Raw genomic sequence first — 23,003 nt, 5'->3', positions numbered from 1 at the left:
CTGGCATTGGGCTTGCTGGGCCTTCGAGGATTTAAATGGGCCATTTAGACTCTCATGGCGTGCTTCTGTGGGTCCCCCATTACTGGGAGTTTCTTTCCCGCGGTGCCCTTGACACGGGTGAAATATTCCCCCAATTGGCCATTTGTGGCTTCTTCCTCCACCCCTGAGCACCCCTTGGTTCCCCACCCCTGGGGTCACCCCGCCCCTCCAGATCGTGGAGGCTCTTGGACAGGGCTGTGCCAGCTCTTCCTTGCCCACGGCCCACATCTGGGGCACAGGAAGCGCTCCTGCATCCTTTGTGCCTATGGACTCAAGGACTGAAGGTTTGTCCCATGGTAGCAGCGCCCCTCTTTTGTTCCATCCTTGGAGCAGCTGGCCAGTCCGTTGTCTCCCTTTAGGTTTCCCAGGCAGGAGTCAAACATCAGTCCACAGGGACCCCTATCAAGCCATCCAGTGGTCTCCTCAACACTGGAGACCAAGCCCCTCCCTTGGTTTGAGGCCAAGGAGGAAGCATTCGCCCCACCCCCACCCCCCACCCATTCTCACCTGGGGGAGGGCTCTCATAGCACGTGACACCTCTTTCCAAAACTCCTCAGTTCGGCCCACCCCATGCCCCAGTACACTTTTTAGAGCCCTGATGTGGGCACAGCCTGTTTACAGACACCCCTTCTGCAGATTCCGCACTGTGGGCTCGTCCCTCTTTGGAACGTGGAGGCTATTCTGCTTCCTCACTGGAACTTTCGTTTTGCCGCCTGGTTACCTGGCGCTTGAGGCAGGAAGCAAGCCTGTCCGAGGCAGCGGGGCCAGCAGGCAAAACAGAAGCCTGGGGTTCTAGTCCTTGCTTGGCCACTGACCTGCCATGTGACCTTAGACAAGGCTCTTTTCTGGGACTCTGTTTCCTCATTTTTCCTTATAGAATGGGGACATAGTGACATGGTATTGTCTCCTGAGTTGCAATCCTGTGGGCTCCTGCCTGGGGCCCTGGTGGCACCTCTCGCCCCGCCACCTGCTCTCCCATCCCCTCACTGCCAGGGCTGCGTCAGGAGCTGCCACCCCCTGCGCTCTCGGGTGAGGAGGGGTGTGTCCTGCATTCTCTGCTCCCTGCCCCACACCCGAAGCATGTCGGGAAAACTGCAGGCTGCATTTAGAGGGAGGAAAGAGCAGGGCTCTGCCACCCCTCCCTGTGCTTGCCTGGGGGCCCTCTCCTCCCTGGTGGGCACAGCATTGCTGACACCGCCTTGCCGTGAGGCCGCCCGGTTCTCAGGCCTGGATGCACATTACAGTCCTGTGGGAGTCTTTGAAAACTACAAAAAGTAGCCCAGCTCAGACCAGTTGAAACCAAATCTCTGGGACCCAGAGCTGAGCATCCGTAGCTTGTAGACATTCCCAGGTGATGTTACTGTACAGCCAGAGTTGAAGGCCTCCGGTCTAGCAAGGTCAGGGCCCGACCAGCAGCAGCAGCAGCCTAGGATCTGCTAGAAATGCAAGTGCTCGGGCCGCACCCTGGCTCTAATGAGCCAGAATCCTGGGGTGCTGAAGCGAGCCAAGGTTGAGAGGCACTGGTCGAGGTGACTTCTGGGGCCCCCCTGCTCTGAGGCTCTGGTTGAAAAGATGCTCTGCCATTTATGACAACCGCATCCTGGTCTGGAGGAGTCTCAGCGTCGATTCCTTCATGTTAGCAGGGATTCATCCATATTGTCGTCTGTAACAAGGAGCCAGCCTTTATGTTCTGCTACGCATGTGACTGCTGAGCAAGAACACTCCGACTGTCTGGCAACAATCGACACTTGTCAGGGGAAACTTCAGGAGTCTTCGGAGTGTGATGTTGTCTCCAGAGACAGAGCTCTGCTCACTTCCCGCTGCACTGCCTGAGCCAAGGGGGGAACCTGCTCCACCCCTGAGGGTCTGTGCAAACACTGAGCTCTCAGGCTTGCGGTGGGCCCAGGGGTCCAGGGAAGGGGCTTGGCTGAGAAACAAACCCCACCCTCCTTTTTTTACCTTTTCTTTTTCTTTTTTCTTTTTTTTTTTTTTTAGAGACAAGGTCTTGCCCGACTGCCAAAGCTAAAATACAGTGTCATGATCGTAGCTCGCTGTAACCTCCAACTCCTGGGCTCAAACTATCCTCCTGCCTCAGCCTCCCAAGTAGCTGGAACTACAGACACGCGCCACCACACCTGGCTAATTTTTCTTAATTTTTGTAGAGATGGGGTCTCACTCTGTTGCTCAGGCTGGTCTTGAACTCCTGGCTTCAAGTGATCCTCCTGCCTCAGCTTCCCAAAGTGCTTGGGATTATAGGCATGAGCCACTGTGCCCAGCCCTTCTTTTACCTTTTTTTTTAAACCTTTTTTCCTAATTTGTTTTTTAACATTTTTTACATTTATTTAATTTTACTTTCTAAAAATTTTTTTTAGCTTTTTTAAACTTTTTTCCTACTTTTTTTTAAGGCTGAGGATGTCAATGGGGGATAAAACAGGGTACACAATTAGAGGACTAGAAGGTAGAGCAGGGGACATCAGGGGATGGCAGTGACATCATCAGGGGTCTAGACCAGAAGAAGACGACTGGGTTGGTGAGGAGGGTGTTAGGGTCAGAGGGGGGATGACATCAAGGACAGTGAGGGTAACACAGGGACAGAAAGGGGGATCAGAGTGAGAAGGCGAGAAGGTTCGTGGGGGGATCGCTGTCACCTCCATTCAATTAATGTCACTGAGCAGTCCATGTAAAAATGGTTAAAATAATAAAACAAAACAATAATAAAAACAAGCTTGGTTATATAAAACCCTGGAATCATGAAGAAGAGCCCAGTTTTGAACTACAATGGCCACAACCCTTTCGAAACCATCTGGGTCCCTGATTGAGTTTCTGCTCTGGGTAAGGGGCAAATTCCCCTTCTCCAGCCCGCCCTGTCATGTCGTTGATAAATGGTGCTCAGCCACAGCACCACAAACCTCCTGGAATAGCTAGAAGGCCTAGAGCAACCCCAAAGAGTTTCTAATACCAGAATGGTGTGTTCTTCCAGCCTTCATCATTGTCAAAACAAAATTAGTACCAAATCTTGTACTCAAAGCCTTTGGCAGTTCGTGTTGTTCATTTGTATTGGGCAACCATCACCACCATCCATCTCCAAATGTTTTCATCTTCCCAAAGTGTTTAATCGCCCATTAAACACTAAGTCTCCATCCCCCTTCCCTCCCCCGATCCCTGGCCACTGTGATTCTCCTTTCTATCTCTGTCTGTATGACTTTGACTCCTCTAGAAACCTCATATAAGTTAAACCATACAATATTTGACCTTTTGTGACTGACTTGTTTTATTTGGATTCTTTTAAAGAAGTTTAAGGCTGGGTGCAGTGGCTCATGTCTATAATCCCAGCTCTTTGGAAGGCTAAGGTGGGAGGACTGCTTGAGCCTAGGAGTTCAAGACCAGCCTAGGCAACATAGCAAGACCCCATCTCTAAAAAAAATTTTTTTTTTAATTAACTGAGCATGATGGCACACACCTATAGTCCTAGCTACTTGGGACGCTGAGGCAGGAGGACCCCTTGAGCCAGGAGTTCAAGGTTACAGTGAGCAGTGATTACGCCACTGCATTCCAGCCTGGGCAACAGAGCGAGAACCTGTCTCTGAAAAAAAAAAAGGAAGAAGTTTGGACTATTTTTAGTGAGCTCCTTAATTTTTTTTTTTTTACTGACACGTATACTAGATTTACATAAATTTGCAGATGCAATCATATGCCTTTTTTCAATGCAGTCTTTTTATCCTTTTCTTCTTTCCTTAGCTCCTACCTCCTCCTCCCTCCACCCACAATGGCTTGCCCTCCCCAAACACACATGCACAAGCTTCACCCAGTATGGTCACATTTTTCTAAAGACATTAAAGGAAAAAAAGTCTATTGAAAAAAAGTATTGACACATGGTGACTTAACACTTCCAAATTTGGTATTTTTATAGCACTTTACCATTTTTTCTAAAGACCAATCTTAAAATCCTAAAGTGAGAAGCCTTGTTGTGGTCTTTATTCTGCCTCTTACTAGGACCAAATTGAAGTGTTGAGATGAGAGCAGTAGCTCAGAAATGAGACCTGCTGTTCTGGGGCAGATGTTTTTAGAGGACAAGAGAGGTTCACTACACATATGACTTGGTACTGTGGCAGACAGCAGCATGAGCTATAATCCGACACTCCCTCAGCTCAACTTAAGGAAAATGCCAAGAGGGGACTTTTAGCAGCTACCCTAAGACATCAGCCATCTGAGTGAGGGCAGAAGGGCAGGGCCGAACCCCAGGGCACCACCTTGCTCCACTCCCCGTGAATGGTGTGCCCTAAAGCAATGAATTGGCCCAATAAAACACCAGTCTGAATCAGTCAAAAAAACTGAATTTTTTTGAAGAAACACACTTCCCTCTAAACCAGGGATTGGCCAAGTTTTTTGTAAAGAACCAGATAGTAAATACGTGAGTCTGAGGGCTATTCTGTCTCAGCGGCAGCTACGCAGCTCTGCTTTTACAGAATGACAGCAGCCACAAATATGCGAATGAATGGACCTGGCTGTGTTCCCATAAAACTTTATTTACAAAAACAGGTGGTGGGCCAAATCTGTAGCTTGCTAATACCTGCTCTAAACAACAACAAGAAGTGACATTTAGTAATGATAGCTGGCGTCTGTTGGACAGTTACTGTAAGCCAGGCGCTGGTAATCTAGTGTGGCTTGTGTGGTTATTGTCTCCATTTTGTAGATGAGGAAACTGGGTCAGAGGGTTTAGGGAACTTACCCAATGTCACACAACTAGTTAGTTTACTTCAAACTCAGATCTGATTCCAGAACCAGATGCTTAATCATTGCTGGATGCCTTCACTCCCATCTCTAAATGAGAAGGAAGCACTGGTAACCCCCTGGCCTCAGAGCGAGGACTGTGTGTGATGGCATCGTGAGCACCGACATAAGCCAGAGAGAAGTTCAGGCAGATTTTAAGAGAAGGAAGGAAGTCAGAGCGGCTGAAGTGAGACTAGATGGCTTTACCTAATGCAAGGGTTCTCCTGTGCTCAGAATTGTACGGTCAGGTCAGTGCTGTTTTGTCATTGCTTCCCTCAATTTTCATTATGTAAGATTATTTTACATCACCTCTCCTTGACATTGTATTTTGTGTATGCATGGGTGTAGTTGTTTAATTACTCACTATTAGTCTTTCCCACTAAAATACATGTTCCATGGAGCCAAAATGTTTATGTTCTGTCCGCTGCTGCATCCCCAGTACCTAGAGCAGAACCTGACTCAGAGTAGGCACTCAATAAACATTTTTGCAATTAATAAATGAAACGTGACTCATAAGTACTTAGCCTAAATCCACAGTTCAGTCACAAACACTGATCAAGTGCCAAGCTGTGGGAAAAGTGCCAAAAAGGAATTGGCCATGTGCTCTTCTCTCACTCTCAGGATCTTCCCACCATGGATCCAATCTGTCTCAGGATTAGTCCTGTGTCTAGTAGAGCTGAGGCGCAATATTACACTCTGCCCCTAGATGTCACTCTGTCCTAACATAAACCCAGCATCGCTACTAGTCAAAACTCAAGTGATGGTAGCCAAACAGCTACCACCCGTTGAGCATCTTCTCTATGCCAGACTCAATCTTAGGTGCTTTGCATATATCATCTCATTTTATTCTTATACCAACTCTGCAACTTAGGGATCACTGGCCCCACTTTAAAGAGAAGGAAACAGGTCTAGCAAGGTTAAGCAACTTACCCAAGATCACATTTAATAAGAACTGGAATTAGAATGAGGTCTTCTAATTTCAAAACCTCTGTCCTTTCCTTTATACCATAGTTGAAGAATAATATTTAATACATGAGCCTCCCTGATCTCTCCCTCCCCGTGCCCCTGGCCATTTACGAATGAGAAATGCAGAATGAGAGAAGGGAAGTGATTTGTCCACGATCACACAGGTAGCAAGGAATGGAGGCAGGATTCTAACTGGGGTCCATTTAATCCCAAATCCTTCCAAATTCCACTGCCCCACACTACTGCAAACTTCATATTTGAGCCTTAAAATTAGAAGGGCCTTACTTTATCTCATTTGTAAGACGGAAATTCTGGTACTCATCTTTTAAAGTCATCTGTGCCCCATGCAGGGCATGCCTGGATTCACAGAGAAGAAGCCGCTTGTGCTCAATCTTGAAATCGGGGTAGGCATGTGCCAGCTGAAAGGTGGGACTAGGGCCTTCAGGGGTCAGGCCCAGCTGGGCAGATGCCCGCATTTGAGCATGTCCTCCAAGTCCTAAGCTCCTCGGACATTTCTGCCTTTTGCCCCAGTTTCTCAAGGCTAGCATGGAATTGCCTAGTTCTCCAGAGGGTGAGGCTTAAGCTGGGTTTCTGCAAAGCCTCATCCATTCACTGGATCCTTCTCGCAAATCTCAAAGAGAGGGCTTTGCCAGTGCCCTGCCCCCGGGTAAAGTGGTTTTGGTAGATTCGATCTCTTTGGCAGTAACTCAGCAACACTTTCTCCTTGTTCTCTTCACATTTGGCAACAGAAAGGCCTCTGGAGTTTCTATTTCTCCTTTGAAAATTATTTTAATCATTAAGAGCCTGACCTGATGATATTTCTTAAGCTTCTGCCTTAGTTTTGTTTATTTTTCCCTGAGTCTTTTCCACGACTACTTCATCACATTAGCTTTTATTTTGCGGCTTGGGGGGATACACAGACATGCAATAAGTGAGATACAGGTCAGCTTTGACAGACAGTATTTGTCCGCAGGCCAATCCCTATCAAACGATTTAAAGTGGGGTAGGAATCTCACAGTGTAACAAAAATATCCCAGGCTACAAAAAGGGACAGGAGTTATGTTTCTTCTTTTTACACTCTTTCATGTTCATTCAACCTATCAAACTTTTAAGTACCTACTTCATGCCAGGCCCTGTTAGGCGCTGAGGGTACACAAATAAATAAAACAGATTTCCCTTCTGTCTGAGGTGCCCCAGTTTACTGAGGAAGGCAGACATGTGACAACTTAATATAGTGTCTGGTTGGTGCTGAAAATGTTTGAGGGTGTGAACTCTGAAGAAAGGAGGAGCTTGGTTCAAATCTGGGCTTCAGCTCTCATTAGCTTTATTATATTGAGCGGGTTACTTAGCCCCCTGTAAGCCTCAGTCTCTTCATCTGTAAAATGGGAATAATGGCAGTATCTGCCTTTATATGGGATAATGCATGTAAAACAATCAACCTAGAGACAGGCACAAAGTTCATTAAGTGTTAGCTATTCTTCTCATTCATTGTTCTTACTACTGTGGTTGCTCCTGATAATTATGTGAACCAAGTGCTATGGGAGTGATTAGTTGTGCTGTGGGAGTTCGAGGGGACTTCATGGAGGAGGTGATAATTGATCAGGGTCTTTAAGGATTGTTAAAAGCTTGCCAGACAGAAAGAATAGGGTGTTGCAGACAAAAGAACCAGCACCTACAAAGACCCAGAGGATGAGAATCACAGCTCGGCCAGAGACTAAGAATGGCCAGACTTCAACAACGTGCACGTGTATGTTTGTGGAGTGGTCGGGCCAAGCGTGGGCAAGGCCTTGAATGTCAAGCAAGGGAGCTTGGCCAGATTTATCCTGTGGGTGGTGGAGAGTCAGGAAGCTCTCCCTCACCTGCCCCCTTCACTCCGTCCCTCTCTGCAGATCATCAAGGACCAGAAGCTGCTTGTGATTGTGGGGGGCATGCTGCTGATTGACCTGTGCATCCTGATTTGCTGGCAGGCCGTGGACCCCCTGCGGAGAACAGTGGAGAGGTACAGCATGGAGGTAAGCCGCAGGGGCCGCAGGGACGGGGAGGCTGTGCGGCTCCAGGACCGCCCAGTGCCCCGTCGGGAGCACCCCGTTAGTTCCATTTCCTTCCATTTGAGACAGATACTATCTCAGGAATGCCAAATATAAGGTGTCGGGAAAGAAGTTAATATTAATATTAATATATGCAGGATTAAGGGGAGATGTTGGGCTGTTTAAGAGTTTATTCTCATACGTTGTAGAAGCCGCCATTTATGGGATCCATCATTTGAGAAATGACATCGCGTTTTTATCTCTCCTTTAAAGTAAGTCCTCGGAATCGTGCTCCTAGGGAATAAACATTCTGATAGCTCCTTCTAGATACTATATGATTTTCAAAGTGATAAGCAATATATTTCTTTTCATGCATTTTATATCAGATAATTGTTAAAGAACTGTACATAAAAGCACTATTTATATGTATATATATATATATATATATATATTTTACTATATATATATATATATTTTACCTGTCTTGCATCCAGCCTTGCCCTGAACTCACACTGGTCTTCCCAGGATGCTCCAGATTAGGGAAGTTCCAGTCCCTGTGGAAGTTGTAGTTTTGTTGACTTTCTCCTTGAACAGTGAGACATGTCTTGTTGGATGGAGCCAGGCTACCCTGGAGTGTGCTGTTAGGTAGGATCTCTATATGGTGTAGCAAAGTCTACTGATAGAACAAATTTCTCCATTCCTCTCAGTGCTTTATCAGGGAAATCTTTTGGTGGACGTTAGTGTGAATTCTTAAACTAAACTGGAAATTCTATGCACTGGGGACAGAGGTTTTTATCCTTCTAGACAAGAAGGTTTTCTAGCAAATAAGATGCTCAGCCTCATTTATTTCGAGACAGACAGAGCGTTTACTCAGCTCAGCAAGAAGTTACACAATCAGAGCAGTGGCAGAGAATGCCGTTTAGGAAAAAGATTTAAGACTGTGTCCTTCCATCTCACCCCCTTCCACGTACATCCTGGAAGGAAGCAGGACTCCAGATAGACACGACCAGAGCTGGCAGAGAGGAGGGACCTGACACTGACTGTGCCCGTGGGCTGAGGGGGCAGGAACCGAGTCCACTGAAGCAGACAGACTGCTTCTAGAGGGGAGGTGACATCTAGTCACCATGCATTGCGCACAGTGGGCAACATAGCACCTGCTGCCTCCCAATCTATCACAAGAGAATTCCCCGCCTGCCCCAAGAATTGAGAAATCCAGACAGGATGTCAACACTAGTAGAGCTATCCTTGGCTAATGGGGCGCCTGAGCTAGAGAGAGCCTAGGGTAATGATGATATGGTGATAATAGCAAGCAGTAATGATGATAAGAACGGTGATGATGATGACAGCTGGCATTATGTGTTAGCTCATTTAATTCTCACAACAATTTCAGGAAGTAGATGCTATTATTTTACTGATGAGGAAAACAGCAAGCCAGAGAGGTTGTATAACTTACCCCAGGTTACCTGGCAGGTTAGTGACAATACCATTAGCTACCCTCTCACCCACGACCTCACCCAGCCTTTCTTGGCCCTTTGTTCATTGGCCACAGATCTGGAAATGGGTAGGGAAGGGAAATGTTTTCACATTCTACAGATGAGGACTAAAATTGGAATAATGGGCAGACCGAGGACCCAGGATATCAGGCGTGGGGAGGAGGGTGAATCAGGCAGAGCTCGTGGGAAGGCCTGGAGCTGGGCCGGGTGGACAGAGACCATACCCAGATGGCTCGGGGCGGAGCCCAAGGGCAGACTGGGAGACTGAATGGCTGCCACCTCCCCCCAAGGTGAAGGGGGCTGAGTGTGCACAAGGGGTCCCCGAGGCTCCAGCTGGGGTGGGGAGAGGAGGCAGGGCTGGAGCCAACCTGAGTCAGCAGACTCTGGAGATGGAGAAGCCTGTCCCGTGGACCATTTAAACAAAATAAACCTGTGCAGGCCAGTTTGTGTAACTGACCGTTTGCTAGCATGGATCTTGCCTTCCTTCCTTCTGTTCTGTAATAAGTACTGCTGCCGTCGACGGCTCTGTGCAGAGAACCCTAACGCATTCCAGACCTTCCAGGGCAAGGGTTCTCATACTGAGGAGCCCTGCGGCACCACAGACGTGCCTTTCTGTGCAGATGAGGAAACTGAGCCTGGAAAGGGGGCGAGCCCTGCCCAGGTCCACCCAGGTTGTCCCAGGCAAGGCCCAGATGTGCTGTCTCTGTGCTTCTCTCGGTATGTGCTGAGATTTCTCCCTGAACCTTTTCTGGCGTGCTCTTCCTTTTCTCTTCTTATTTTAGGGTTGGCCTGTCGCTTGTTGCCATGGAAGCAGAACCCTTTGATCTGTCCACCCACAGCCCTGTTTACTGTGGCTTTTCCACCAAACAGCGCTGAGCTGTCAGTTGGTTTCTTGCAAACCCGCCACTGTCAGACATGGGGCGGAGGTTGAGCGGTGTGCCCAGGGGCTGGGGTTCCTGAAGTCTCCTTCAAGGGGCTTCTCACCAGAAAGCCTAAGTTTAGGGGAGAGGTGATCAAAGATCTTTCTAACCTGTCCCCTCCTCCCCTATACCTACTTCAGATACTGCTCTGACTCTCTGAGCACCTTTAGGTCTCCATGCCTAGACCTTGCTCTGTGTCACACTTGCAAGCCTTTACCCATACCGTACACCCTTCTGGAATCTTTTCTGCCAAGTAAAGGACTTATGCGGAGACATGTCTCTGTGTTCACTGGCTCTGCCAAGGTGAGCACCTGCTCTGCCCAGCTCCCTTTGCTTCCCAGGGACCCACCAGGACTCAGCACTCTGCCCTGTCCACCCTGCTGGGCACAGCTCTGCCCCACCCCCACTGGCCCCCCAGCCTTTCCAGGACAGGGCCATGTCTGAGCTAGGCCACATCTGAGCTGGGCCACGTCTGAGCTGGGCCACGTCTGAGCTAGCCCCTGTGTGCCCAGCCCAGCACCCATGGCATCTTCCATGAGAAGACAGCAGTGATCATGGCAGCCATGGCCCTCGGACTCACGGCGCCTACAGGCTAGCCGGGGAGGGGACTAAACACACAGTCACATTAGCACTGTTACCTCAGATCCTTATAGATTCTGCTAGCAGTTAGAAGTAAATAAACAGGACAAGGGGCTGGAGGATAACAGGAAGTGCCTGTGATGGAAGAGATTCTCCCTTGGAGAGGGCACTGCGTATCAGGGGAACGAACATCCCCTGGAGCCCCACCAGGGCAGCCCAGCTCCATATCCATATTCATATTCATATCTGGGTCATAAATATTTATATAGCACTTGTCATGTGCCAGGTACTGTTCTAAATGCTTTACACGTAAGAGCTCATTTAATCTAATCTATATAATAACGCTGCAGGGCAGGAGCTATTATTGTCCCCATTTTATAGATGAAGAAACTGAGGCACAGAGAGCTTTATGACTCGCCCAGGTCACTCAGCCAGTGAGTGGCAGAGCCTGGATTCCACCCTGGGCGGTGCACTTTTAGCCATGAGGGGCAGGTCCTGAGTGCTGGTTTTACAACCTCTTCCCCCTTTCAGGGGCTGCACCCAGCACCCTCAGAGCAGGCTGACCATTTGGCTGCGGCCCTGGAGCCCGATCACAGCCTCCGTGCCGCTGCCAAGACTCTGGCTGTGGCTGAGCACCCCCAGCCTCTGCACGTACCCCAGACTGATTCCAGCCTCACTCTTATTTATTAGACAAAATTTAACAAATGCATAATATGAACCAGCTACGCGTCAGGCCTCGTACCGGACTCCAGAGAGGCAGCTGTGAAAAAGAAGTGGCCCTGCCTTCAAGGGCCCGTCAGAGCAGTGGGAGAGACAGACGAGTCTGTGGCTAACTCACACCCTACGCGACAGGGCGTGCTGGGGAGAGTGGAGCCTGGGGAGGGGCACCCATCTGGCCTCGGGGGGTCAGGGAAGGCTTCTCAGCTGAGAGCCAGGGAGGTATGAGCTGGTGCAGGAGCAGGAAGGACATCAGGCAGAGGCCGTGCATTCCGAGAGCAGCAGCCTGTCCCATTAACAAGTCCTGGGGGGACACGGGGCAGTGGAAGGCTACGCACCGTGAGGAAGCTGCTACGTGGGCACAGCCACTTAGAAAATAATTTGACATAACATCAGAGATGCAACCCCCCCCCTCCACAGCCCAGCAATTCCACTAGGGCGCATCCCTAGAAAGTCTCACTCGCGTGCCCCGGGAGACCCAAGCGTGGGTGCTCATGGCAGCACTGTCCATACAGCCAAAAACCGTGGGAATCCCAGACGTCCCACGGGAACAGAATGGATACGCGCGTTATGGTATTTTCAAACAAGCGGAGGCTGCACAGCTGTGGAAATGAATGATCCGCAGCCAGACACATCAGCCGGACGTAGCTCAACAACACGGCAGTGAGCAAAAACAGCAAGTCACACATGAATACCCAGAATATGTTTTCACATACTTAAAGTTCAAGCACTGGAGAAACTAAACAGAATACTATTTAAGGATATATACCTAGGTAGTAAAAACATAAAAAAAGAAAAAGAAAGCAATTGTTAATATGAAATTCAAGGTTGTGATTACCTCTTGGTGAGCAGGTCAGGAAGACACCGTCGGGAAAGGCACACGGGGCCTGCGAGGTTCTGGCAATTATTCTTCGAATTGTACGTACGCATGATATCTACTCTTCAGAGAGGATAATGTATATCATTTTTGAAATTAATTTATACTTAATAGACTTTATTTCGTAGAGTAGTTTTAGGTTTACAGAAAAATTTATCAAAGGTACAAAGAGTTCTGATGTACTCCCCACACCCCACCCCCACAGTTTCTCATATTATTAATCTTGCATTGTCTGGTACATTTGTTCAAATGGCGGACCAGTATTGATACATTATTCTTCACCAAAGTCCATAGTTTATTTGAGAGTCCACTCGTTGTGTTGTACAGTTCTGTGGGCTTTGCCAAATGCATAATGTCATGTATCCACCATTCTGTCACACAGAATAGACTCACTGTCCTAAATATCCTCTATGCTTTACTAAGCCCTGGCAACACCTGATCCATCGTTTTTCCTTTTCCAGAATGTTATATAGGTGCACTCATACAGTATGTAGCCTTTTTAAACTGGCTTCTCTCATTTAGTAATATGCATGTAAGGTTCTTCTATACATTTTAATGGCCTGATAATTCGTTTCTTTTTATCATTGAATAATATTCTATTTCCCGGATGTACCAGTTTGTTTATCCATTCACCCATTGAAAGGCATCTTGGTTGCTTCTGCTTCCAAGTTGTGGCAGTTATGAATAAGGCTGCTATAAGCCTTTGTGTGTAGGTTTTTGTGTGGACATAAGTCTTCAACACTTTTGGATAAATACCTAGAAGTGCAAGTGCTGATTATATGGCGAGAGTATGTTTAGTCTTGTAAGAAACTGCCACACTGTCTTCCAAAGTGGCTGTACTATTAATATTTCACATTCCCACTAGCAATAAAAGAAAGTTCCTATTGCTCCACATCCTTGTCAGCATTTGGTACTGTCGATGTTTTGGATTTGAGCCATTCTAATAGACGTATAGTGGTAGCTAATTGTTTTACTTTGCAATTCCCCAATGACATGATGTGGAGCATCTTTTCATATGCTTATTTGCCATCTGTATATGTATTTTTGGTGAGGTATCTGTTCAGATCTTTTGCCCACTTTTGAAATAGATTGTTTGTTTTCTTATTGTTGAGTTTTAAGAGTTCTTTGTATATTTTGGATACAGTTCCTTTATTCGATATGTGTTTCGCAAATATTTTCTCCTAGTTTGTGGCTTATCTTTTCATTCTCTTAACATTGTCTTTTACAGAGCACAAGTTTTAAATCGTAACATCTAATTTATCAGTTTTTTCTTTCATAGCTCATGCTTTTGGTGTTATATCAAAACACTCATTGCCAAACACCAGGTTACCTGGATTTTCTCCTATTATATCCTACAAGTTTCACAGTTTTACATTTTACATTTAGGTCTATGATCTATTTTGAGTAAATTTTTGTGAAAGGTGTAAGATCTGTGTCTGGATTTCTTTTTGTGCATATGGACGTCCACTTGTCCCAGCACCATTTGCTAAAAAGACTATCTTTTCTCCATTAGGTGGCCTTTGCATATCTGTCATAGATCAGTTGACTATATTTGGGTGGCCCTATTTCTGGGCTCCTTGTTGGTACCTCGATCTATTTGTCTTTTATTTCACTGATACCACAGTGTCATGATTACTATAGCTTTAGGGTAAGTCTTGAAGTCAGTCCTCCAACTTTGTTCTTCAATGTTTTGTTGGCTCTTCTGGGTCTTTTGCCTCCACATATAAACTTCAGAATTAGTTTGTTGATATCCACAAAGCAACTTGCTGGGATTTTGATGGGGATTACATTGAAGCTACAGATCAAGCTGACATCTTAATGATATTGAGTCTTCCAATCAATGGACATGGATTATCTCTCCATTTATTTAGATCTTTCTTTGATTATCTTTCATCAGAGTTTTGTAGATTTCCTCATATAGATGTTATACATAATTTATTAGATTTATATCTATTTTTGTTTGGGTACTGATGTAAATGGGGTGGGGTTGTGTATTTAATTTCAAATTTCAATTGCTCATTTCTGGTCCAGGCATACCTAGTTTTATTGCACTTCACTTTATTGTGCTTTGCAGTTATGGCATTTTTTACAAATTGAAGGTTTGTGGCAACTCTTCATTGAACAAGTCTATTGGCACCATTTTTCCAACAGCATGTGTTTGCTTTGTGACTCCGTGTCATATTTTGGTAATTTTCATGCTATTTCAAACTTTTTCATTATTATTATGTCTATTATACTCATCTATGATCAAGGATCCTCCATGTTCTTATTGTAATTATTTTGGGGTGCCAGACCCATATAAGACGGCAAACTTAATAAATGTATGTGTTCTGACTGCTCCACCAACCAACTGTTCCCTGTCTCTCTCCCTCTGCTCAGGCCTCCCTATTCTCTGAGACATAACAATATTGAAATTAAGCCAATTAATAACCCTACAATGGCTTATAAGAGTTCAAGTGAAAGGAAGAGTCAGTCATATATCTTCCACTTTAAATCAAAAGCTAGAAATGATTAAGCTCAGTCAGGAAGGCATGTCCAAAGCCAAGATAGGCCAAAAGCTAGGGCTCTTGCACCAGTTAAACCAAGTTGTGAAAGCAAAGGAAAAGCTCTTGAAGGAAGTTAAAAGTGCTACTCCAATGATAAGAAAGCTAAACAGCCTTATTGCTGATATGAAGAAAGTTCAAGCGCTCTGGATAGAGGATCAACCAGCCACAACATTCCCATAAGCCAAAGCCTAATCCAGAGCAAGGCCCTAACTCTCTTCAATTCTGTGAAGGCTGAGAGAGGTAAGGAATCTGCAGAAGAAAAGTTTGAAGCTGGCAGAGGCTGGTTCTTGAGGTTTAAGGAAAGAAGCCATCTCCATAACATACAAGTGCAAGGTGAAGCAGCAAGCGCAGATGTAGAAGCTGCAGCAAGTTATCCAGAAGATCTAGCTAAGATCATTGATCAAGGTGACTACACTGAACAACAAATTTTCACTGGAGACAAAACAGGCTTATGTTGGAAGAAGATACCATCTAGGACTTTCATAAGTTTCAAAGCTTTAAAGGACAGGCAGATTCTCTTGTTAGGGGCTAATGCAGATGGTGACTTTAAGTTAAAACCAGTGTTCATTTACCATTCTAAAAATCCTAGGGCCTTTAAGAATTATGCTAAATCTACTCTGCCTGTACTCTGCAAATGGAACAGCAAAGCCTCAATGACAGTACATCTGTTTACAGCATGGTTTACTGAATGTTTCAAGCCCACTGTTGAGACCTACTGCTCAAAAAAAAAAAAAAAAATTCCTTTCAAAATATGGCTGCTCACTGACAATGCACCTGGTCACCCAAGAGCTCTAGTAGAGATATACAGAGATACTAATGTTTTTTTTTCATGCCTACTAACACAACATCCATTCTGCAGCCCATGGATCAAGCAGTAATTTCTACTTTCAACTCTTATTATTTAAGAAATACATTTCATAAGGATATAGCATCCATAGATAGTAATTTCTCTGATGGATTTGGGCAAAGTAAATTGAAAACCTTCTGGAAAGGATTCTCCATTCTAGATGACATTAAGAACATTTGTGATTCCTGGGATAAAGTCAAAATATCAACATTAACAGGAGTTTGGAAGAAGTTGATTCCAACCTGTTGGATGACTTTGAGGGGTTCAAGACTTCACTGGAGGATGTAACTGCAGATACGGTGGAAATAGCAAGAGAACTAGAACTAGAAGTGGAGCCTGAAGATGTGACTGAATTGGGGCACTCTCATGATAAAGCTTTAACAGGACACATCAAAGGAAGCATCTAAGAGAGAACCCTGGAATTCAGCAGAGAAGTGACGTGGACCCTCTGAGGCATGGAAGGAGAGGGAAGCGAAGCAGGCAGCCTGGCCAGGATTGGCTCAGAGCCAGGAGGGACTCCCCATTAAATAGGAAATCCCCAGTGGTCCACATTCCCATCACAATTACCTGCAATGCTAGCCACAGAAGAGCCCCTCATCCCTCACAGGCCATGTGCCTGGAATAAGGAGCTGCCTGGAGTCCACATGACTGCATTGTTCCAAAGAGGAAATTCACGCTGGATCACACTCACCCCCCTGAGACCCAAGCTACTGCAGCATGGCACCATTTGAGATCCCAGCCCCCATCAGCCTGCATCCGGCCCTGGGGCCCAAAAGCCCTGGCTTCTCCACATCTCTAAAGCCCCAATGATATGCCCCCGTGTTTGCGCAAGGGCTGTTGAGTCATGACACCAGCTGGAGACAGCAGTATGGCCAAGTCTCCAGGACTGTAGCCCATAGTGTCCTACACCCCAGGGAATATATGATGCAGTACACCAAGAAGGCTGCCCCTGGGACAAAGGGAGCTGAAGCATGGGCTCCCCAGAGCCTAAGAGCTGCCTGCCTAGGACTGTTGACAACAACCCTCCCCTCCCCACCCAACCCCCACCCCCAGCAGCAGGACTGTCATACACCCATGCAAGTCTTCAGGGAGCTTGAGGACCAGCCTGCCCCCCTCACCACTGCCAGTTCCTGTGTGCACCATCCAGGGACCTGAGGACAGGTCTGTCTTGCCCACGACCACCACTGCCACCATTACCCACACAGGCTATCTAGGAGCCTGAGCATTGGCCTGCCCTGCCTACTGTCACCACCACTAGTGCCCATGAGTGCCTTACAGAGGCCCCACGACTGGCCCAACCAGCCTGCCACGGCTGCTGCCCACCCAAGAGCACCACACAGGGACCCAAGGACTGGTCCACCACAACTACTGCCACCACCAGCACCCATGTATACTGCCTGGGGGCACAAGGACCATCCTTCCTGGGTCCCCACTGACACCACTAGTGCCCATATACAGCACCCTGGGACCCAAGGACCTGAGGACAAACATACCTGGTACACCACTGCCAGCACCAGTGCCCACATACACTACTCAGGGGCCCAAGGACCAGCCTGCCTTACATCCCCATCCTCAGCAAAACTTTGTCACAGCCTCCACTAACAACCACAGCCTAAGCCACTTAGATACTTACAGACACCACTGATGTTGATTATAGCAAAAAAAAACAAAACAAAACCGTGTAGAGACTATACTACTGTGCACACTCTGAATCATAGCCGAAGTACCCTACCCAACCAACACTATAGATACATCTACAGGAAAAACTCCTTCCCCATTATGGCCAATCTATAAAATTGGAAGAAGCAATTGTTACACCAGATGCACAGATATGAATGTAAAGACACAAGAAACATGAAAAAGTAAGGAAACATGACACCTCCAAAGGAACACGGTAATTCTACAGTAACAGATCCAAAGAAAAGGAAATCTATGAAATGCTGCAAAAGAAATTTGAAATAATGATCTTAAGGAAACTCAGTGAGATACAAGAGAACACATATAGACAATACAAAGAAATCAGGAAATAATTTATTTTTTCAGGAAAATAATTTATGATCTGAATAGCAATTCAGTATCTACATAGATACCATAAAAAAACAAAAGAAATCCTGGAATTGAAGAATTCAATGAATTAAATAAAAAATACAATTGAGAGCTTCAACAACAAGCTAGATCAAGCAGAAGAAAGAATTTCTGAACTCAAGATCGTTCTTTTGAAATAACCCAGACCAAAAAAAAAAAAAAACAGAATAAAGAATAATAATAAAAAAAAAGAATGAAGAAAGCCTCCATGACATACAGGACACTATAAAGCAAACCAATATTCAAATTTTGGAAGTTCCAGAAGGAGAAGAGATGGAAAAAGTCATAGAAAACCTATTTAATGAAATGATAGCTGAAAACTTCCCAGGTCTTGCAAGAGATGAGATATATACATCCTGTACAGATATACAGTAAGCTCAAAACTTCTAAAATAGATTCAATCCAAAAAATTCTTTCTGAGGCACATTATAGTCATATTGTCAAAAGTGAAAGACAAAGAGAGAATTCAAAAAAACAGGAGAAAAGCATCAAGTCACATATAAGCGAATCTCCATCAAACTAACAGCAGTTTTATCAGCACAAACCATATAGTCCAGAAGAGAATGGGATGATATATTCAAAGTGCTGAAAGAAAAAAAAAGGCCAGCCAAGAATACTATATCCACCAAAGCTATCGTTCAGAAATGCAGGAGAAATAAAGCCTTTCCAAGATAAACAAAACCCAAGGAAATTCATCACCACTAGACCAGCCCTACAACAAATGCTTAAAGAAGTCTTACATTTGGAAGTGAAAGGATAATATCTACCATCATTAAAACACATGAAAGTATAAAACTCACTAGTAGAGCAGATACACAAATGAGAAAGAGAAAGGAATTACATGCTATCACTACAGAAAATCACCAAGTCATAAAGGTAGACATTAAAAGAGGAAGAAAAGAACAAAGGATATACAAAACAATTAGAAAACAATTAACAATATTGCAGGAGTATGTCCTCACCTATTAATAACAACCTTGAATGTAAATGGTTTAAATTCCTCAATTAAAAGGTGTAGACTGGCTGAATATATTAAAAAGAAAAAAAAAAAACAAGACCCAACTATATGCTGCCTACAAGAATCTTACTTCATCTGTAAAGACACAAACAGACTGAAAGCGAAGGGATGGAAAAAAATATTCTACACAAAGGAAACCAAAAGCATGCAGGAGTAGCTATACTTATATCAGACAAAATAGGCTTTAAGTCAAAAAACATAAAAAGAGATAAATAAGATAATTATATAATGACAGAATAATCTATTCAGCAAATGGAGGTAACAATTGGAAATGCATATGCACCCAACACCAGAGCAACCAGATATATAAAGAAAATATTCGAGCTAAAGTGAGAGATAGACCCCAATACAATAATGGTTGGGACTTTAAGCATTGGACAGCTCACCTAGACAGAAAATCAACAAAGAAACATGAAATTTAATCTTTACTGTAGACCAAATGGACCTAACAAACATTTACAGAACATTTCATCCAACAGCTGCAGAATGTACATTCTTCTCATCAGCACATGGAACATTTCCAGGATAGACCATATGTTAGGCCACAAAACAAGTCTCAACAAATTTTTAAAAATCAAAATCATATCAAGTATCTTCTTAGACAACAATGGAATAAAACTGGAAATCAATAACAAAAGGAATCTTGGAAACTGTAAAAATACATGGAAATTGAATGACTATTGGATCAAAAGAAATTAAGAAGGAAATCAAAAAAGTTCTTGAAACAAATGAAAATGGAAACACAATATACCAAAATCTACGAGATACAGCAAAAGCAATGTTAAGAGGGAAATTTTTAGTAATAAACATCTACATCAAAAAATTAGAAAGATTTCAAATAAACAAGCCAAGATATATCTCAAAGAACTAGAGAAGCAAGAACAAACCAAAATTAGTAGAAGGAAAGATATAAAGGTCAGAGCAGAACTAAATGAAATAGAAACTAAATTTTTAAACAATACAAAAGGTCAAGGAAATGAAAAGTTGGTCTCTTTAAAAGATAAACAAAACTGATAAACGGCTAGCTAGACTAATAAAGGAAAAAAGAGAGAAGACCTAAATAAATAAAATTAGAAGCAAAATAGAGACATTACAACTGATACTATAGAAATACAAAGGATCATTAGAAACTATTATGATCAACTATATGCCAATAATTTGGAAGACCTAGAGGAAGTGGATAAATTCCTGGACACACATAACCTATCAGAATTGAACCAGGAAGAAATAGAAAACCTGAACAGACCAATATCAAGTACTAAGATTGCATTAGTAATAAGTCTCCCAATAAAGAAAAGCCCAGAACCAGATGGCTTTACTGCTGAATTCTACCAAGCTTTTAAAGAACTAACACCAATTCTTCTCAAACTATTCCAAAAAATTCAAGAGGAGGGAATTCTTCCTAATTTATTCTATGAGACTAGCATTACCCTGCTACCAAAACCAGATAAGGACACAACAGAAGAAGAGAATTATTGGCCAATATCCCATAATTTTATTTTTCTATTGCAACATAGATACAAAAATCCTCAACAAAATATTAGCAAACCAAACCCAACAACACATCAAAAAGATAATACACCATCCTGGGATTTATCCCCAGGATGCAAGGATGATTCAACATATGCAAATCTATAAATGTGATACATCACATCAACAGGATGAAGGACAAAAACCATATGATCCTCTCAATAAATGCAAAAAAAGCATTTGATAAAATTCAGCATCCCTTCATGATAAAAAACTCTCAACAAATTAGGCATAGAAGGAACATTCCTTAACACACTAAAGATCATATATGGCAAACTAACAGCTAACATCACACTGAGTGGAAAAGAGCTGAAATCCTTTCCTCTAAGAACTGGAACAAGACAAGGATGCTCACTTTTACCACTCTTATTCAACATAGTACTGGAAGTCCTAGCCAGAGCAATAGGCAAGAAAAAAAGTAAAGAGCATCAAGTTGGAAAAGATGAAGTCAAATTGTCCCTCCTTACAGATGATATGATCTCATACTTTTTTTTTCTTTGATAGGTCTCACTGTATGTCCCAGATTGGTCTCAAACTTCTGGGCTCAAATGATGCTTCTGCCTCAACAAATGATGCTACTGCTCTACAGTAGCTGAGATTAAAGGCATGAGCTACTGAGCCCAGCTCAGCCACCACATCCAGCTTCTTATATATTTTAGAAAAACCTAAAGACTCTACCAAAAAACTCTTAGAACTGATAAACAAATTCATTAACATTGCAGGATACAAAATCAACATGCCAAAATCAGTAGTGTTTCTATGTACCAATAACAAACTAGCTAAAAAAGAAATCAAGTAGACAATTCAATTTACAATAGCTACAAAAAAAATACATAGGAATAAATTTAACCAAGAAGATGAAAGACCTCTACAATGAAAACTACAAAACACTGATGAAAGAAATTGAAAAAGACATAAACAAATCCCATGTTTATGGATTAGAAGAATTGACATTATTAAAATAACCATACTATCCAAAGCAATTTACAGATTCAATGCAATTCCTATCAAAATGCCAATGATACTCTTCACAGAAATAGAGAAAACATTCATAAAATTTGTATGAAACCATGAAAGACCCTGAATAACCAAAGCAATACTGAGCAAAAAGAACAAGGCTCCAGGCATTACACTACCTGACTTCCAAATACACTACAAAGCTATAAGAACCAAAACAGCATGGTATTGGTATAAGAACAGACACATAGACCAATGGAACAGAATAGAGAACCCATAAATAATTCATATTTTTATAACCAACTGATTTATGACCAAGATGCCACAAATATACATTGGGGGAAGGGTACCCTCTTTAATAAATTGTGCTAGGAAAACTGGATATCCATATGCAGAAGAATGAAACTAGACTCTGTCTCTCACCATATACAAAAATCAATTCAAAATCGATTAAAGACTTAAATGTAAGACCTGAAACTACCAAAATACTAGAAGAAAACATAGGGGAAACACTTCAGGACTTTGGTCTAGGCAAAGATTTTATGGATAATATTATAAAAGCGCAGGCAACAAAAATCAAAAATAGATGAATGGGAGTATGTTAAACTAAAAAGCTTCTGCACAACAAAGGAAAAAAATCAACAGGGTGAAGAGACAACCTGTAGAATGGGAGAAAATGTTTGCAAACTATTCATCCAACAAGAGGCTAATATCCAGAATATACAAGGAACTAAAACAACTCCATAGCAAAAAATAATAATAATTTGATTAAAAAGTGGGCAAAGGATCTGATTAGACATTTCTCAAAAGAAGACATTCAAATGGCCAACAGGTATATGAAAAAAATTCTCAAAATCACTAATCATCAGGGAAATGCAAATCAAAACCACAATGAAATAGTATCTCACCCCAGTTAGAACAGCTATTACCAAAAGGACATAAAGTAAACGAATGCCGACAAGGATGCGGAGAAAAGGGAACTCCTATACATTGCTGTTAGGAATGTAAATTAGTAAGCCATTATGGAAAATAGTGAGAATGTTTCTGAAAAAACTAAAAATAGAACTACCATGTGATCCAGCAATCCAATTACTAGGTATTTATCCAAAGAAAAGGAAATCAGTATATCAAAAGTATACCTGCACTCCTGTATTTATTACACTGTTCACAATAGCTAAGCTATGGAATCAGCCTAAATGCCCATCAAAAGATTTAAAAAAGGATAAAGAAAATGTAGTGTATATATAGATAAGGGAATGCTATTCAGCCGTAAAAAATGAAATCCTGTCATTCATGGCAATGTGGATGAGCCTGGAGGACATTAGGTTGAGTGAAATAAGTCAAACACAAAAAGATAAATATGACATATTCTTACTTATATGTGGGAGCTAAAAAAATTGAGTTCATGGATGTAGAGGGATAGAATTATGGGTAATAGAGGCTGGGAAGGTCTGGTGGAGGGAAGGGGAGAGGTTGATTAACGAGTGCAAAATTACAGCTAGGTGGGAGGAATGAGTCCTGGTGTTTGTTCTGTAGCACTGTAGCATGAATATGGCTAACTGTAATTTATTGCTTATTTTCAAAGAGCTAGAAGAGAGAATTTTTTTTCACTTTTTTTTTTATTTCAGAATA

At 43.4% G+C, this 23,003-nt stretch overlaps 1 protein-coding gene across 1 annotated transcript in view; it reads left to right on the top strand.

The window, feature by feature from the left end:
* The window catches only part of GABBR2 (gamma-aminobutyric acid (GABA) B receptor, 2), a 377,813-nt gene that overhangs the window by 300,281 nt on the left and 54,529 nt on the right, over positions 1 to 23,003 (top strand). The window contains exon 13 of the mRNA XM_012638275.1: positions 7,665 to 7,787. Within this exon, the coding sequence (XP_012493729.1) occupies positions 7,665 to 7,787 (123 nt within the window). The remainder of the gene's footprint in view (positions 1 to 7,664; positions 7,788 to 23,003) is intronic.

The sequence above is a fragment of the Propithecus coquereli genome, unplaced genomic scaffold (assembly GCF_000956105.1).
Source record: "Propithecus coquereli isolate 6110/MARCELLA unplaced genomic scaffold, Pcoq_1.0 Scaffold128, whole genome shotgun sequence".
Lineage (NCBI taxonomy): Eukaryota > Metazoa > Chordata > Mammalia > Primates > Indriidae > Propithecus > Propithecus coquereli.
This window is presented reverse-complemented; position numbering and strand designations above follow the sequence as displayed.